Consider the following 20,509-nt stretch of genomic DNA (forward strand, 5'->3'; position numbering starts at 1 on the left):
TACCATTAAGGAATTAAAAACTCTCCATTTTCTAATAAAAAAAAAAAAACGAAAGAAGAGACTTGCAGTAAACCTCTCCTTGATTTAACTCATGTAGAGAATTGCCACTAATAGGAGGAAGCTATTAATTGGTTCTCTGACACCCTTCCCCCTTCCCCCATAAGAGCCCTTATTTGTATTGTTTCCCATTTTCCTTAGCATCAGTATTTCTACTTTGGGTCAATTTCATTTCAAGCTACTGATACGTTGGTACTTAACAGGGAGGAGATGTGTACAACACGCCCTCTCCAGCAGCCCAAGCCACTTCCAACACAACAGTGACCATAGCCTCATAATACCTTCAACTGTACATTTACTTTGACTCTCATTGTTCCGTTTTCTCCCTCTATTCTGAAACTGTGTTGCTAAAGCCAGCTGAGTAAATTTGGCTTTGACAAACCTGACCTCATAGGGGAGTAGAGTTAAAACAGGCTACATTCCAAGGAAAAGAGACATGAGACAAATTGCTCCATTCGTGGTTGGTGGAGGTCACTTAAACTTTATCAGACTACTTGGTTTGGCTCAAGGACCCAAAAAAAGGAGAGTGTGGATGCCATTACTTACTCAATTGTGTTTCTGTCCACTTTTCCTGTCATGTTAATGCCATAGAACTGCTGCATGGCAGCTAAGGCGGCCTGCATGGTCTCCGCAGAGCGCAGCACCGACATTCTGGGGTCAGTTGGTGGAAGGTAGCCGTACTTTTGTAACCAAACCTGCAACAACAAGTATAGTTCCTTTTAGATCAACTTCACAACTTAATAATAGTTTTATGTCATTAAGTTATGTCCCTAGTGGATCTTTAAGCTTTACTTCCTCTAAAAGGGCATATATTATTTAAGTGTTTCATCACTTTCTAACATATATTCTGCAGTTTATCTTAATATAATTTCAGTGATTGCAATGGATCTTTCTAACATGCCTACAGAAACTAACTGAAAAGAAAAAGATAATAATTTGTTTCACTGGATAACCAATAAGATCAACTTTGCCCTCTAGGAACTCAACTTCCCAAAATAAATGATGACTTTTTTCAACAACATGACTCCAGAGAACATGTATGCTGGAAGGGGGAGTTAGTGTGCATGTCCCATCTAAAATGGCACTTTCCTGAACAACTGACCAAGGACTACAGCCATCATGAGTAGCATCATCAATATAGATTCATATTATTCTGTTAAGACATTTTGGGTATAAATCTCATGCAATGATCTATTCAATGTAGTCAAATACCTTCAAGGATAGGTAAGTGTTTCTCATGTAAAGAATATTCTTTCCTTTATTTAAGGTGACTCACTTCAATCCAAATCACGTAAGTGACCAAAGTTCTCACATATAGATGAAATCAGACCATCTGATTTGGCCCTCTCTTTAAGGATCTCATGATTTTTATTCTCCTCTTCCCCAAAGAAGAGAGATCTGTGTGGCTAGTGAGGGAAAGATGTCAGATTTGAGCTCATATCCCAATCGTGATTATAGCAAGAAACAGCTGAGTTATTTAAGGTTAGATTTTAAAGATAACCTAAACCTTGGGGTATGTGGGGGAAAGTAATCTTCACCAGAGAAAAGATGCTTTCTAGTTCTACAATTCTATGCATTCATTTAAAATGCACAATCATATGTTCAGCTCATATCTTATCCTTCTGTCCCTTACCTCAATCTTCCATGGGGCACTAAGATTTCTTGAAGTCCAGTGAACTGTCTGTCAAATTGAGAAAGGCCAAGTAATTCTGCTGGTGGCACAGAATAGAAGCTGTGCAATTTAATGGAAGGTATTCACCAGTATGTATTTCCCTCCCTCCCTATGTCTATTCATCATGCAAATGATGATCCTATAAAGCTATAGTTTTTCTCCAATACCTGATATACTTCTTTTATGACCTGACAACTAAAACACAGGGGAGCTATTTTCTCAGGGAAAATAAACAGTAATTATATAAGTTAAAACTCACCAAAAGAAACTGATACTAAATATACCAAAGTCTCAGCACGTGAAACACAGGTGGAATGTTTTACAATATTTCCAAGAAAAAGATCCCCCCAAAAGTTCAGTAGTATAAGCACAACCTTTTGAACATGAAATAAAACATTTATTCTAAACCTATTTAAGAGATTAACAATACATCACTGTCAGGAAGGTTTATTGTTGAAACCTCATCTAGTAAACTCATCTACCACAGAGTGAAAACATGCCAAGACACTCCTCTCATCTAATCTGTAATGAAGAGGCTTCCAGGGAAGACACAAATATTCAGTTACCTAGTCAACAGTGGTGCAGTCTGAAATAGATTCCAGTTTTTTTCTGAATGAAGGAGACAAGATTTCACTCCAATGTATTATTTACTAGAAAATTCAATATCTATTGTCATGCAATTTCCCCCAAATTAGATGATTTCATCTGGATTTTTAACAGTACACATGCACTAATATTCTGAAATTGAACTCTTTTTTTCCCATAACACTTTGTTTGCATTTATTTCTTACTTACTAGAGAGCTGACTTGTTGCTAGGATACTCATGGGTGCTAAGCTACTGGCAACCACGTTTATGGTGACAGCAAAGAGAAAACTGTTAATAATAAACCCTGTGATTGATATACAAATAGGAAAACTCTAAAATATATAAATTTTAAATGGATAATGAGAAAATAGCATCTTATAAAAATGCATATTGACTTATGTCCTGCCCTCTCAAACATGAGTTAGAATAATAAAAAAATAAGTTATAATTTTTCTTCAAATTCTTTTATATTATGTCATTTATCATGAAAGTCAGTTTTCCTAAATGACTGAGAAGTGAATAAGTCTTTCCAATTGTAAGATAGCAGAAAATCTATGGGACCCTCCATTTTATAGTCAAAGTTTATTTTTTGCTCTGATAACTCAATGTCATTGAGGTTATGGGTCACCTTGAGTTTACCGTCATCAATAGCAATATACATACATCATTGTCATTTGTTAATCAAGGAATCTTATCTGACATCAAGAATTGACCAGGGGTTCCTGGGTGGCTCAGTGGGTTAAGTGTCTGACTTTGGCTCAGGTCATGATCTCATGGTTTGTGGGTTCCAGCCCTGCGTTGGGCTCTGTGCTGACAGCTCAGAGCCTGGATCCTGCTTCAGATTCTGTGTCTCCCTCTATCTCTGCCCTTCCCCAACTCATGCTCTCTCTCTCTCTCTCTCTCAAAAATAAAACAAACATTTTTTTTAAAATTTTTAAAAAGAATTGATCAGGAAAAATTCTCAATGGAAATTTGCAATCCATCATTCCACAAAACAGTAGAAAAGCAAGCATATTGGTGTCATGTTGGAGTATGAAACCAGAAAGCCCTCAACAACATTTCTCATTAAAACTGCTGTGAACAATCTTACTCTAGGTGGATATAAAAAGCAATAATTATACCTACACTAACCTCCAGTATTAATTTCATCCACAGTGCTTCTTTATATTCATAATACTCAATCTGAAAACTGCAGGTGAAAATTATTTAATGGAAATTAAATAATTTTTTAAATCACTGAGAGGGTATAGTCTCTTGAGTTAGGTTTTATCTTGTACTATTTCCTTTAAGCTGTCAACACTACAGAATTCTGAGGATCGATCATTTTTTTGTATGATAGAGAAAAAAATCTGCACCAAATAGCCCTACATAAGATGCTAATGCTCCTTGAAGGAGACTACGTTGGGGAACACAGAGATTAAAACTGACCAAATACAAGATGGAATGTACAGTCAGCATCAATGGTAGAAAACCACGATGACCAAAATCTATAGTCACTGACTCTTAAATTACTGTAAACACTGACTCTTAAATTACCAGGGAATGAAGATCAGGTACAAACAGTGAGGACCAGATCCAAACACTGGTCCATAATCATCACAGAATACAGGAGATGCTGGTATAAGTAACCTTATTCTATTTCTATAGAACAAAACCCTTTTGTTAATACAAATAGAGCAATAAGCCTTAACACCTTATCATTCTAGAGTAATGAACAGGAAATTTAAAAACTTTCAATCTGACAGAAGTGACATAGAGGAAAAATTTTCTTTCTCTTTTTTCCTACTAAATTACAAACTTATAGTATCTTATTCGATAGAAAATTAAATATACAAAGTAGTGTTTGAAGGTACATATTATCCCTTAAAAACTATACCACAGACTCCATCCTCATACATTGTTATTTGAAATACATCCTGGTTTTAAATATTGCTGTAAAATATTGTTTCTCCTGGATGATCGGAAATGCATTTGCCTCATGAGATTGCTTGTCTCTTGATATTTTTTTCAATGCTCTCAAATGCACATAATGGAGGGTTAAGGAATAATTTCCTCATGTATGGATTTGGGGGAAATGGTGCTGAATTTGAGGTTTGATGTCAGGACTGAGAATACATAAAGCCACCAGCATATTTCTTGCTCAGACCATCATATGATTATTTTGTGCTTACTAATGGCTCTGAGTTCTTGAAACTGCTCCTGCTTCAGTTAAGATTTGTCCTTGGAATGAGGCAAGATGAAAATGCAGGTGAGATGTAAACAGAGTTGTGAGGAAAGACAATTTGTTTTTATTTTGTTTTCTCTTGCTTAGTGGACTGACACCTGCATTTGAGAGCACTAGAAAACTATCAAGAAACAAGTTTCTTTGGAGGCAAAATTTGACTTTTTTTACTGTCTGAGAGTTAGCCTGTGACATTATCACCAGAACAAGTAAACACAGAACCTCAAATGCAGCAAAAAGTCTAACCTTGAATTACTTTCCCTGTGTTACTAACATATTCAAATTATCTTGCTATCTTGGAGACAAAACCAATTACCCTCACTTAGCAGTTGTTCAAATGGAGGAACGGCCAGACCAGAAGAGTGTTGTTCTCTGCAGAGCAAGAGACTTATCAAGCAATAAAAGGTAAATATTTAAATATGAAATTCTGGGCCAAAAGATATTGCCTTTAACAGACTGTTGTATACAGAGGAGTAGCAGGCCCATAAAGTTTTAGTAAATCCATTAAGAAAGACTATCTTTGTCTCTAATAATCTGTGTAACCATATTGGGAATACCTATATTAATCAACTCAGCGGTCCATACTCACATATCAGAGTTGGTATCTTGAAAGGTGATTATCAAGAACAAAAAGGAGACATCAGCAGTTCTCATGACTAACGGCAAATATAAACAGAGGATTTTTATTTATTTATTTATTTTAATTTTTTAATATATTGCTTTAAAATTTTTAAGTTTATTTATTTTGAGAGACAGAGAGAGCAAAAGAGGTGCAAAGAGAAATGCGGGGCCTAAAGTCACAAGCCGTGAGATCATGGCCTCATCTGAAATCAAGAGTCGGATGCTCAACCAGCTGAACTACCCAGGCATCCCGAAACAGAGGATTTTTAGAATATATATTTTTATTTAGTCTTTCAGACCAGTACTAAAATCATGAGAAGTAAATTTACTCCAGTTGTTAAAGTTAATAAGGTTATTGATGCCTTGATAAAAAATTAAGATGCTCCTATTCATTTACTCAGGTAAATCACAAATGCAAAAACCATATTAAAACACCATCACTGGCAGGACCCAATATATAGAGAGAACATCTTGAAATGATGCTTAGATATCCTTCCAAAATTGTTTTAAATGATTAAAATAATGAATTTATTAGGGCAGGAAGGGATCTATCTTAGAAATTATATAAATTATTGGAGGTGAAAGAAAAGGAGGTAGCGTTTTCAATTTTATTTAATTTGAAAAATCACTTTGCTAAACCACAATGTCTATTTGTGATTAAGTCAGTTCTTTGAGGTATAGCTCATTTCAGCTACTTTGTGGGATGGCCAAATGCAAGATCCATGTACCCAGTGATCAAATGATCAAAATTATGGACCTCAGTAAGAAAGGAAAAGGGCAAAGGTGAGAGTTTTATTTACACCATCTATGTTATAGTATTTTATGGTATTTATTTAATAATAATCACTTCAATTTATACTATTATATAATCTTTTATCATTTGGGGATGTGAATTTTTTAAATTATTGTATTCATGTTAAATTTTAACACATTTACTAACAAAAATATTTAAATATCTATAGTTAACATATATCCTGATATAATTAACTCTTTCTTAAAAACTGAACTGAAAGAATGATTTTTTAATAATTAAGTTTTTAATATTTTAAGCTATTTTATATTTTTCAACATGAGACTTTTAAACGTATTTGTTAAATTCTATTATTAACTAAAATAAACAACTAAAAAGAGTCATCACCTATTTTGTGGTATTATCCACAGAGTTAACAAAGGCTTAAGGACATTTTCCTCAAAAATAGCACATATTCAACAGTTATAAAGATGGGCAGAATTTAAGAGCTAAATCTTCTAGTCTGAAAAGTGGCTATAAATATGAATTATCACTACCTATTAACCAAAAACCTAAACTGATGTGGGACTAGTCATTCAGAATTGGTCAAATTGAAAATTCATAGGATAAGTTAATGAGGCAGAAATTAGCCTTTGTGTTCATTCAAAAATCTAAATGGGTTCTAAATCATCATCCCTTCCTTACCAAGAATGAATCAGTGTATGAAAGTGCACATATAGAATTCAATTCCTTTAGAATTTTATTGTCTATTTAAATTGCTTCTTAAATGGAAATCAAACAGTGGAAACACCAAAAGTTACACCATTGAACATCTTAGCAATCAAGAGGCAAATGCCATTTGGACAACGGGATGGAAAACATCTGGGCCTTTAGTAAAAATTATAATGATCATGATAACCATAATTTTTTACCGTAACATGAAATTATCTAATTTATGATAGAAATGAAAACCTTAGGACATAAAGGCTAGGGAGAGATTTTCCATTGCACCTAAGAGTGAACTACACTTCCTACTTAGTAGCTATGGAAATAAATCCCCTTAAATACTAATGGTTGAGCTGCAGTGATCCAACAAATAGATAAAAACAAAAACAAAAAAATCCACCAAACTAAGAACAAACAAAAAACACAAACAAACAAAACAAAAGAAACAGTAGTTTTTAATTGGGATTCCACCATAGCCTAGTCATTGTACTGAAAAGATCAAGCACTATGATACATTCATTTCCTTATGTGTCTTTCATGGTTTTTCCCAAGTGTGTTTCATATTTTTAAAGATGGATATATAATGTATATGCAAACACACATACACAATGATAAAACAAGACCAAGAATACTCAAAAACTCAGCCAACAATGAACAATAACAGGGCATTCCATCACCTCATCATCCCCAGTTTCTTAGGTGGACAAAAATACTTAGCAAAAAAGTAACTACTTATATTAATCATTAACATGATTCTACTGTATATCAAAATCACCACACAAATCTAAATAACATGAAATTCTCCTCAAATCTGTGCTTCTTTACCCTAGTTAAATGAAGTGCTAAACAAATGCATTCTGTGAATTGTCTAAAAGGCATGTACTTGAGCCTGAGTGAGGTAGATGAACTTGCCTTTATTTTCTGGAGGCAGAGTCAATCTCCCCAACACCAAAAAATGACAAGGAGATTAATCTCAGGTCTTGGAAGTAGGAGTATAAAATGTCCCATGGACTCAAAATGCCAGAGCCATTTTATATAATACAAAATGCCATTTTATATAAAACACATATCCACACATTCATGCGTGAACCCACCTGCCTATAAAATCAGAAGAAATAAACTTCACTTTTACTTAATGTTCAGAGGGATACTGGGGCCCTCACTCCCTCACTTGGACATTCACTTGTCACTGATGTCCCCTTGGGTGTCCTGAGGGAGGAGGTAGAGTTCCACAGTGTGGAGGGGTTTATAGTATCACTTTCAATAGTTAGCTTGATTCCAGCACATTACAACTTACCTATTTTTCTGTGAGAGATTAAATGGATTTATGGATTATATCATCTTAAAAGTAGGAATACTTTGTGATAAGATGGGGAATGACCAAGAAAATATTTTGTACCATATATATGATTCCTAGTTATCTTATGAAAAAGTATTTTAGAGAGTTGTCCAACTGGAATAAGTTATGCATTTCTTTTAGAAAAAGACAACCGTGTTGTCTTTTTCTGGAAAGAGAAGTAGCTGCAAGTAGCTACAAGCTATTTAATAGGAACACTGAGGGTAATCTGGCTCATGAAGATAAAAGTGATGTTTTAGCAATGTAGGAGAAAGAAACTACTTTTGAAAGAAAGGTATGCCATGTAAAAAGTATGTTAAAGATGCGTGTTTAGAAATGTTCCCATTATCAGATGACTTTGTACTCATATAAATACTTTACTACTAAATCTCCCTCTTAAAAAAATAAAAGCTCTCTCTTAATTTCCTACTTTAAAATTCCAGCAACAGAGTTTTCTACCTGTAAAATAACCTGCTAAAAATAATTTTAATGAGGTTTAAGCCCGTTTGTTAAATATGAAAATGTAACACCTCATTAGTTTTCAGAGAAAACCGATAGACATCAGGGAAATGGGAGATTTACTGTCGGAATTTTATAAAAAAACGACTGCATAATTGATGGGTACAAATACAAAACAAGACTCATGAGTTGTAAGCAGCTAATGATGTGACTTTTCAGTTGCATGTACGTTTCCTTGTGAGGTGTCCTTTTCGGTCCATGGTAATTTTAAGTGGGTCTTGAGACTGCTGTGCTTCAAAGTGCTGTAAACCAGTATTTTTAAAATAATGAAGCATAATCAGTCACCGAATTGTCCAGGATAATAATTAATGATAGTCCTCATAAGAGCAAAACAATATGAATACAATTAATAAGTAAAAAAATATTTTTAAATTTTATGACATCCTTAGCTCATCTTCATATTTCTCTTTTGAGTATATTTCATAACGTATGCAGTGTTTAGTACATCAGTTCTTGAACAGAATTATAAATAAGAGAGAGTAAATGTCAAAAAAATAGACTGATGGAGATATGCCTTCAAAAGTGTAGAAATCACCGATCTGATATGAACTACTGTATTTTTAAAAATGAAGCTACTTCCTTAAATACTCTCCAATGTGATATACTTACTCTCCCTAAGGGATGAGAAGACAGTTTATCAATATCTTTCTATTATATTCTGACTGTGACAATTCCCAGGATCTTCCTTTCTGTCCTACACTATTGAACTTACTCAAATCCTATGGAACAAATTCCTAAGAATGACTTCCAAGCGATTCGTGATTTATTCTCAAAGTGTACCTTTGTTACCTTGCTCCAAGGAATTCTTTGGTCACACTGAAATTTGACTCCTACTCCCAACAGACACTGATAAGGACAGCAGCCATTCCTTTCCTGCCCACTACGTATCAGACAATTTACATGAATTATCTTTATCCCTTATAACAAGTCTGTGAGTTATATTATCTATTATCTATCTATTATCCCTGTTTTATAAATGGCAGAACAGCACCCCAGGACAATTAAATAACTTGCCCAAGGATTCAGAAACTTAAGAGGAATAATCAGTATTCAGAGATCTGACTGATACCCATATTTGGCTCTCTCTGTAATTCTAGGCTGTCTCTTAGACACGGAAGAGACCCAGGTGCCTATTTGTATCCAGGGAAATCCTAGAAGACCTACTCACATTTCAAAATGAGAAGGTAGACCATCTGAAAACATATCTACAGTAACTGAGTGCTCAGTTTTTATGCAAACAAATCATCCCATTTTACATCATGAAAGTCCACCATTCTCTGGTTGCGAATGTTCTGGGTATAACACTCCTACCTCCAAGGGCTTCTCTAATTGCCAATGCAAAACAGCCTTGCACAGTCCAATCTGCCCCATCCAATTAATATTCTTATTTCCATGCTAGAGTATTTCATTTATAGCCATTTCAATTTTACAGTTTAAAAAAAAAAAAAAAAAACAAAAGCGCTGAAACTCTCTTTGCCAGACTTTCCTTTCTTCATTAATTCTTTCCTTATTATAGCCGTGATGTTGCTGGTCAATTGTATGTACACTTTCCTTGGTTATCTCTTCTGAAGTTAATCCCTAAAATACCATCCATGTGTTGATGAAAGAACAATTTCACTCTCTAACCCTCACCTTGCCCTCATGCCCAGACTTTTGTCACACTGCTGTTTAAACCAAAACTACAGAATTATCCTTAATTCTGCTTTTTTCTCATCATTCGTATCTAGCCCACTATCACTACTTAGCTCCAATTTTACCTTGAACGCAAACTCTTATTTCATCTGACACCCCTTTGTCCAGGGCACCATCATTTACCACCAAGAATTACAAGATTCTCCAAGTGGCCTCTGCTTTCATATTGTTACCTCTCTCTCCTCTCCAAGTAGTGAGAGTTGTGTTCTCTTTGTTTTATTTTTTTTTTATAAAAACACAACGTAAAATTTACCATTTTAACTACTTCCAAGTGTACAATTCGGTGACGTTAAGTACATTCACATTGTTATGTATCCATCACCACTATCCATGTGCAGAACTTTTTCATCATTCCAAATTGAAATTCTATATTCATTAAACAATAACTCCCCATTACCCTCTTCTCCCAGCCCCTCATAACCACTATTCTACTTTCTGTCTATGAATCTGACTACTCTAGGTGACTAATAAAGGTGAATCACGCAGTGTTCATCTTTTGAATCTGATTTATTTCATCTAGGATGTTTTCAAGGTTCATCCAGTTACAACTTGTAGCATACAACATTTTAAAAGCTGAATGCTGTTACATTGTATGTATATGCACCTTTTTGTTTATCCATTGGTCAATCATTTGAGTTGTTTCCATCTTTTGGCTATTGTAAATGATTCTGTTATTAACACTGGTGTACAAATATCTTTTCAAATCCCTGCCTTCAGTTCTTTGGGGTATATATTTAGAAGTAGAATTACTGGTTTGTTTGTTTGTTTGTTTGTTTGGAGAGAGAGAGTGTACAAGCAGGGGGTGGGTGTAAAGAGAGAGGAGGACAGAGAGATTCCCAAGCAGCCTCTACCTTCAGCTCAGCATGTGTGATCCAGCATGATGGTGAGATTATGACCTGAGCTGAAATCAAGAGTCAGTCACCCAATCGACTAAGCCACGTTGGTATTCCTGGAATTGCTGGGTTTTACGGTAAATCTACATAGAACTTTCTGAGGAACTGCCTTACTTTTCTCCGGAGGCTTCACATTTTACATTCCCATCAGTAATGCAGAAGGGGTCCTATTTCTCTACTTCCTCACCAACACTTGTAATTTTCTGTGTATTTTTTTTTATAAAAGTGACACAAATAAGTACAGGGTGGTATGAGTTGTCTTTTTACATGTAGATCAAGGAACATCAGTCACTGGATTATGAATCTTCAACAGTTTACAAGTGACTTAATGTAAAATTCAGAGTCCTTACTGTGGCCTACAAGTCCGTGCACAGCCATCGTTGAATCTTAAGCTTCTTTTCATAGTACTTTCTTTTGATATTCCAGGCTCTTCCTCAAACCAGCTAAATTCTTTCTTGCTTTTGGGTACCGCATTTACCTTTCCCATGTATGAAATAGAAAAATACAATTCTCTCTACCCTTTAAAATGTAGTTCCAACTAGACTTCTTCAAAGAAACCTTCCCTGACTCAACTTTATCCCTACCACTAACAGCAGGTAGCATCTTGTTTAGGTCCCTCACTATACTTATCATGATTACTACATGGTTGAAGTGTTTGTTCTTTATCTTTATATATCTCATTAAACATGATAGGCATAACATTTTCTGGCACATTTTCTGAGTTTGAGTAATGGAATTACAAGGGCTAGATAAGTGGAGAACTCATGTATTATTGCCTAATTAGTATCACAATTGAAACCAGACCGATGATGTTTTGCTGTTTTCTACACACTGGGTTAACTACCCAATTATTCATTCCATCACCCCAAATACACATATACAATGTATATTTGTATGTGAATAATAAATCTCAGTTCATTGCATACATAGCAAAGGTTAGTAACTTCCAGATAACCTCAAAATAATTCTAGGAAATATGAAATAAGGTAAAAAAAAAATAAGCAACAGTTTGGGTCAATGTTGGAAAAGCACTTAGTAGTTTTTATCTTTGCCTTTTCACACTGAACTTCCATCTCCACACCTGGAGATAAAAAATCAATGTGGAATTGTTTTTACTGCTTGAAAACTGCTTTCAGGAAAGTACTGATACTCAGTGTAAACAACACACCAAGAGCTAACATTTATTAAGTCAGGCACTGTGTTAATCTCCTTAATACATTAGCTCATATAATTATCACAACAAGCCTGTGAGGTTGGTATTATTATCTCCATTTTACAGATGAGGAAACAGGTTGAGAAGGGTTAATCAACTTGCTCAGGGCTACAGAGCAAGTAGGTGATATCCAGGCATAACAGTCTCAGAGTGATTCTAAAATGGCTCTTGTTCTTGACAATTGCTTGGAAGCCAAGAAGAGTGAGTCCTTGATAAACTAGCCCTTGGGATATAAGATTAACATGGCCACATATGATTAAACAGGCCATTCTAGGTCAGAAATCAGCTGTCTTATTTCACACAGCTGAATCTCATCTGTGGGCAGCTGGGCCATTTTGCTGGAAACAAAACAAGACAAAACATAAAAACTGAATGAAATTATCACTTATCTGTCCAACCAAACCCACTGTTTCCAGCTAGTAAAGAGAAAGTAAGAGTTAAGGAGCTCTCAAAAGACTGAAAAGTATTATAATTCTCTAAAAGTAAAACTTTTTTTTAAATCTGTATTTATTTTTGAGAGAGAGAGAGAGAGACAGAGTGCAAGCGGGGGAGGAACAGAGAGAGGGAGACACAGAATTGGAAGCAGGCTCCAGGCTCTGAGCTGTCACGACCGAGTCTGATTGTGGAGCTCGAACTCACGAACTGGGAGATCTTAACCGGAGCTGAAGTTGGATGCTTAACCGACTGAGCCACCCAAGTGCCCATAAAGGTAAAACTTTTATTTCCTTCAAAACAGAATAGCACTCTGAAGGCAAAGAAGAAATGATCTCCCATCTCTTTCTAATTTCCACCAAATGGTAAGAAAAAGAGGTTTGATTTACCGATTAATTAGTATATTGAGATTTTGGAGGCACTAAATTTTGCACTTAATTATCAGCAGGGGAGGACAAATTTAATGGGGACAGATTCTCCTGACAGAATTCCAGAATAGAGTGACTAATGAAAGGGTATTTAAAAACAACAGCAAAATCACATTTCCAACTTCCAGTACTCACCAATTAGCTTCCTATCTTCAGGGACAATCTTGTGCTTAAAAATCTTGAAAACATCCTTTGCCTCAGAGGTTATATAGTTCTTGTACATGTGAAATCTTTTACAATGTGTATTTATTTTTGAGAAAGAGAGAGAGAGCAAGCAAAAGAAGAGCAGAGAGAGAAGGGTACAGAGGATCCAAAGTGGGCTATGTGCTGACAGTGGAGAGCCCAATGCATGGCTTGAACTTATGAACTGAGATATGGACCTGCGCTGAAGTTGGATGTTTGACTGATTGAGCCACCCAGGTGCTCCCAAACTTTTTTTAAGGGAATGACATAGTACAAAGTTTGACAGGGTTTAACATTTATTGTAATTACAGTAATTAAAACAATAAATGCTTTTTGACATTAAGAAGTTTCTTTTTTTCCCAAAAGAGATACCTGATATATCCTATAAAGAGATACATATGCTTTAGGATTAATGAGTGGAAATTAAAGTTTCTCAAGGATAAGAAGTATTTCAGATTCTTCTAAAGAAGAAGGGACTTAAACAGCTAAGCAAAAGACCTCTTTCATGGTGCACTAATGCAACAACTATTTACTAAAAATCAATTATGTAGAAGTTCTTGGCTAGGTATCGAGATCAGCATAGTGAACAATCCAGAAGTGCCCCTTTGGTCTCCTGGAGCTTTCAGACTGATCGTTTGGGAGACTAACATTAAGGCAACTATCTCCAAATACATATGTCATTTTAGATTGTAACAAATGCTTTAAGGAGAACAGAGCATTGTGAAAACCTAACCGAAGGATCTCATTTAGATTTAGAGGATAAGAAGACACATGAACTGATAGCTAAACTGAAACTTGAAATGGAAGAAAAAGTTAGCACAGGAGAAAAAAGAAGGAAGCTCATATTAAGGCAGGAGATGGGCAGGCATATACGCCCAGAGGCATGGGTGGTGGGTTTAAAGCAGGTGTACAGGGGTGCCTAGGTGGCTCAGTAAGTTGAGTGTACGACTTTGGTTTAGGTCACAATCTCACAGTTTGTGAGTTCAAGCCCCTCATCAAGCTCTGTGCTGACAGCTCAGTGCCTGGAGCCTGCTTTTGCCTGGAGCCTGCTTTGGATTCTGTGTCTCCCTCTCTCTCTGCCCCTCCCCCCAGCTCGCGCTCTCTGGCTCTGTCGCTCTCTCACACAAATAAATAATAAATATTAAAAAATTTTAAAACAGGTGTACAAATTCTTTGACACTTGTCCCGTCAGAAGGAGGAGTTTCATTTATGTTGCCCTTGGTTATGAGCTAGTCTCAGTACTTGTTTTTGATGAATATAATATGATGGAAGAGGAGATGCTGCCCAACTTTCAAGGCTATGTTAGAAAAATTTTCTGCTTGGCTTTCTCCCGGGAAAGTCACTGGGGGAACCAGCCATCACACTGTAAGGAGGTTCAGGACACATGCAAAGGCCACATGTAGATTCCCTCTGACAGCAGCATGTGAAGTCGTAGCCAATGAGCCACAATCAACCACCAGACATGGGAATAATATGCATTCACATGATTCTAGCTCCCATCCTGTAAGCAGCGCCTACAGAAACAAGCTACCCTTGCTGAGCCTTGCCCAAACTACAGATTTATCAGTAAAATGAATGCTGTTGTTGTTTTAACCCACTAAGCTTTGGGACTACTTGTTTCATAGCAACTGAATGGCATAACTGGAATGGCATGAAAGAGCTTTGCATTTTTAAGGAACTGCAAGAAAGCCACTTTGGCTAAGATGGAGTGAGCCTAGGAAAGAGTTACATGATCAAGTCATGCAATAACTTCTAGGATTTTATATGTGTGAGTGAATATGGAAAGCTGAGAAGGATCCTAAGTGATACAATCAGACTTAAGTTAGAAAAGTATCATTCTGGCTACTGTGTGGGTAATTAATTGGAGAGAATTTGAATAAAGTGGAGCAGCTTAGGAAGTAAATGCAATTCTGACAGTAGCTGGGGAAATGGAGAAGTTAATGATTTCATGACACATTTGAGAGGTAGATATAACTGTGTAATCTATAAAGCATGGTGCAGTTGTCGTTATTGCTATTACTATTATTATACCACTTGAGGTTGGTGCACACTGTTTTGTGGGTAGAATGCTAGGCGCAGGATACAGAGAAATGGCAGAGTTGTTTGCCATCAAGCTCATAGTCAAGCTGTGAAAAAAACAAGCATCATTTTTTTTTTGGAGGGGGGAGAGTACAAGAAGGGGAGGGACAGAGCAAGGGGGACAGAGGATCTAAAACAGGCTTTGCTCTGACAGGCTGACAGCAGCAAGCCCAATGTGGGGCTTGAACTCACGAACCTGCAAGCTCATGACCTGAGCCAAAGTCAGACACTGAGTGAGTGACTGAGCCATCAGTTCCAGGTGCCCCGGAAGCAGGGAGACACGCTGATGAAAGATTATATGGGCACCACAGGTGCACTTGGATAGGTCACCCAAACCTCAAAGGGTAGAGCTTTGGAGTGATGCTAATAGAACTTAAAAACATCTTAAAAAGCTTTTCAGGACATTTAAATCTGAGTTTGTAAAAAGGCTCTTCTGTCCTCTTTCCATCTTCAAGGTCACCTCCCCAGACCAGCCTCTCCTTTACTTGTACTTCAATATTGCAACACATTCCTAATTGCCTAATTCATTTCCCTGGTTCCATATTCTTTCCATTTTGATCTATCCTACTTAGCACTGAAAGATTAATTATCCTAAAATATCATTTCCTTTTTTTAACTTTCCTGTTCAAGACACTATGATTGCTATCATTTACTTCCTGAACTGGTTCAAAATTCTTTTCCTTGCATTTAATAAACTCCAGAAGTTCATAACATATCTATTCTGCAAACTCAGCTCTCTTTAAAAACACGTATACTAACTGAAGTTTATCTCAACTGACTTATGGACCACAGAATGTGTTTCCTAAAATTTCCTCATGTTCCTACTATCCCCATACCATCATTGTCCTGTGTATACCAATGTGTCTTGGCCAATCATGTCCCAGTCTTCCTTGAAGTCTATTTCCTTATCTCCCTCTCTAGCATTTAGTGTGCAGACAGCTCATTGAGCACTTAATAAGTCATCATGTAGTAGGATATGATATATGGTAGGTATGGGCACAGATCCTCAGTCCAGAGGATGCAGGTTCACGCATGGATCACACACCTACAAGTTATGATCTTGAACAAAGCACATGGCCTTTGTAAGTCTCAGTTTGTATACCTGTGAAATAAAGATAGTATCACTATTGAAGGATTGTAGCGAGGACTCCATAAAATATTCCTACAAGAGTGTTTATCATAGAGTATGGTACAAAATAGTTCAGCAATAGTGAACAAAAAGTATACATTTGTATATGTTACAATATTTCATATAACATAATTATATTTCCAAAATATCTGAAGAATGCATGACAATTTTAGGTAACAGATGTTACATTCTTGACAAAAATGTCTATGATCTCTAAACTCACTGAGAAGAAACCACAAAACAAAACAAGAACTTTTCCTCTGCTACCATACATCATTACTGATAAATATCCCATGAGCCTCTCTGGGATCTTATCCTCTCAGGGTCAGGTCCTCTGAGCTGTCTCCTGTCTCTACCATAAATCCTATCTTCTACTTCTTGCTGGGTTCCTCAGTCTCCCGTCCTGTCTTGCAATTCTCAGTAACAGTACTCTTAAAAGACTAGCTCAAGGTCTGGCACAGGCACCAATGTTAGTTTTTCCTCTTTTCTTCTAGAACATGCCTTGAACTATATTGATCTATTACACTGCGCTTAACTTATCTATAGAAAATTTGCTAAATTACACCTCTGCCTAATTCTACCAATTCTACAAATCTCTGGCTTACTTATCCTATGGGATTGAGTGTCACTTACATGTATCAATGGAGCTTCTGCTTTCCCTCACCTTTAATTGGCTTCTCTCTGGTAACAAGGCAGATAAGCTACATCTTTGCCATCTTATGCTTCCTGGTGATATAAACAGTGAGATAGCAAGACTGACAAAATTATAAGGGCTGTGCTCTTTGAGGACAATAGTGGGAGCAGAGAAAAGGAGATAAGTTAAGAGAGAGAAAGAAATAACACAAAAGAGAAAAATGAAACACCAACAGTTAAGGGGTGCCAAACTAAACAGACCAGCAAAAGACACAATGGAGACACCAGAGAGGCAGGGGAAGAATCAGAAGTTTCATGGAAACTGACAGAGGATTATTTCAGGTCACACCCATCAAGAGTGATAAAACTTAAGAAAGGGCTCCCTTCAAAACTTAGCACTTCAAAGCATTGGCAAAGCTGTAGAGCAACAGGCTCCCTTCCACAATGCTGATGGGAAAACAAATGTTGGAAAACAATTTGGAATGTATTAAAGTAGACGAAAATATTCTATGACCTGTAAATTTATTTGCGGTTATATTCTGTAGAGAAATTCTTGCACATGCGCACCAGGAGACTTTTGTGTTCAAAACAAAACAGAACAAAACAAAAATTAAAAGGAAACCTTCTAACTAGAGAATGGAATGGATAAATAAATTGTGGTATAATATTTCAGGGAGGATTCTATATAATAGTGTGGGGAAGACACTATGACCTTCTCTTCATGTCTCATTGCTTCCTTTCAATATTCCGGGTCTCAGCTCAAATGGTACCTCCTCAGAGAGCAGCATTTAAACCACGTCATCCTAAAAAAGAAAATAGACCTCTCCTATTATTTTACATTTGCATAATTTAATTTCTGTAAAGAGAGTTCCAAAATAAATATTTATTTTACTTGTTTGTCTCTCAACCTTCTAGACTCTGGGCTCCATGAAGGCAGGAACTATGTGCGTCTTTTTTTTGTCAATGTTTTTTATTTATTTCTGAGAGAGAGAGACAGCTAGCGTGAGCAGAGGAGGGTCAGCGAGAGAGGGGGAGACACAGAATCTGAAGCAGGTTACAGGCTCTGAGCTATCAGCACAGAGCCCGAGATAGCTCAGAGCCCGATGCGGGGCTCGAACCCATGAACAGTGAGATCATGACCTGAGCCAAAGTTGGATGCTTTAACTGGCTGAGCCACCCAGGCACCCCTATGTGTGTCTTATTAAACCACATTTAGAACATTCCTGGCATGGAGTAGGTACTCTATAAATATTGAATGAATGAACAAATGATTATAATAGAATATTATGTACTCACAAAAAAGAATCAGATGGACCCATATGAACAGGTAAGAAGAGGCAAATGTAACTTAAACTATTAGTAAGTGAAAACACACGTACACACATACATATATGTTATGCTTGCATGTGCGTAGAAGACTTCTCCATGTTTACACAAGAAATCATCAAAGATGTTTACATCTTATGAATGGGGTTTGTAGGTAAAGGGTTGAAACAGAAGTCTCCATATAACTTTTACCTTTCTTTTTTAACTGTTCTATGCTTATGCTTTAAAAAGAACTATTCAATAAATGAAAAATCATAGGCAAAGTCTGGTTAAAAGCAACCCTTTCTGTTTATAACAGATGATATCCCACATAATGTTCAAAGATTGCCTAAAACAAGGTACTTTAAATGGATTTCAGGGACGGTACTTGTACTGATTAAACATAATGAGTTCTGTATTTCTGTGGCAATATCATTAGACACTAACCCAGTAAACATTATGTTAAGATCTTCCACACTGATTCTCAGATGATACTCATTTGTGTTTAATTTAACATGTTATTTTGACTTGATAAATACTGCGAATTAAAATTTGATATGGGTCCACCCTGCAATTCCAAATTGTTGGGGGATGAGAAAACTGCCCTGTGAAACAGAATTACATGATTACATTTAGATTCATTTAAAAAAATATTCTGCCTCATTCAGTATATGATATTGCTCACAGAAATCTATTCAATGGGATTAAAAGAGATAACACTGACATTTTGGGGGAAGAACAGACAATAAGATAGATAATGTGCCAGCAGAAAAATTAATACAGATTACATCTACTCTATAATACACTGGATAGATGCCATTTAACTAACTCTGAGTTCCCTAAAATTCAGAGCAAAGACAGAAAAATGACCGATTACAAGATCAATTATGACAGTCTGAGGATTGCTGTAGAGGGAGCATGTTTTTGTTTTCTACTTCTAATCCTAAGTGCTATTTCTCTCTGGAGCTTGGTTACCCTGTGGACCTGAGACTTTATATTAGCCTTGTAATAACAGACCAACGAAAAGCAGTCATCATTTAAAATAGTAAACATCAACAACATATATCAAGTTGGAAAAGGAATCAGATTATTCTTTCTCTTCCTATTTGCTGATGCTTCTTCCTTCCCATTCTCCTCACCCCCAAGTGATATTCCAAGTTTGAGACTAACCTTCCTATTCCAATTTTCTACATGTAGAGAACTCCTGTTTTTGTAAGGAAGCAACTCACTGAACTACTCTGATTCTACCAAGCACCAGGCATATTGTGGTTTTTCAATATATGGAGGTTATTGTATAAACACGTAATAATGTCTTTAAGCAGTACCTAAATATTGATGACTCCTCTAATTATAATTTCAGATGAGGCCTCTCCAGAGCTGAAGAAATGTGTATCACATTTCCTGCTAACCATCTGCATCTAGATGTCTCCACGGGTACCTCACAGGCACCATGTTAAAACTAAGCCTTTCATCACTGCTCAGCTGGCTCCCAGTGTAGGCAAACATGGCCCAGTTTTATTTTATTTATATAGGTAAATGATACTTTCTGGCAACCAAAATCCAAATCTGGAAGTTACCTTCCACACATTTTCTTTCTCTTCTCTCTCTCAACCAGTCAACCAGTCTACACATCTGACTGACTGCACAGAAAATACATGTCAGACTCATCTTCCATCTCTCCACTCCCAGATTAGGCTTCAAACTTTTAACACTGAAAAGTGGTAAGGACCTCCTAACATATCTCCCTGCCACTACTCTCGAATCACCTCCCAATCTAGCACTAGGGTGATAATCTTTAGTCACAAATCTCCCAAGCACTTGAAGAGAGCTTAGAATAAGTGGGTAGATTTCATCTGGACTCTTTCCATGAATGAACTATCATTCTAATCTTTAAATGTGAAAAGAAACACACAGATAATAAATTGGAGACAAGTTTCATGACTGAACAGAAAAGAAAGCAATAGCAACTGAATCTGAAAAGTTTTAATAAATGGTTCGCTTGCATCTGCCTTGTTACAGTGGGTTTTCTACCCCCTCTACTCTGTACCTTGGG

General features: G+C 36.4%; 1 protein-coding gene across 1 annotated transcript in view; it reads right to left on the reverse strand.

Annotated features, from left to right (window-relative positions):
• Positions 1-20,509, reverse strand: part of MMP16 (matrix metallopeptidase 16) — a 278,364-nt gene that overhangs the window by 141,168 nt on the left and 116,687 nt on the right. The window contains exon 2 of the mRNA XM_077771266.1: positions 604-752. Coding sequence (XP_077627392.1) covers positions 604-752 — 149 coding nt within the window. The remainder of the gene's footprint in view (positions 1-603; positions 753-20,509) is intronic.

Source organism: Crocuta crocuta, unplaced genomic scaffold (genome assembly GCF_008692635.1).
Source record: "Crocuta crocuta isolate KB4526 unplaced genomic scaffold, BGI_CrCroc_1.0 scaffold235, whole genome shotgun sequence".
Lineage (NCBI taxonomy): Eukaryota > Metazoa > Chordata > Mammalia > Carnivora > Hyaenidae > Crocuta > Crocuta crocuta.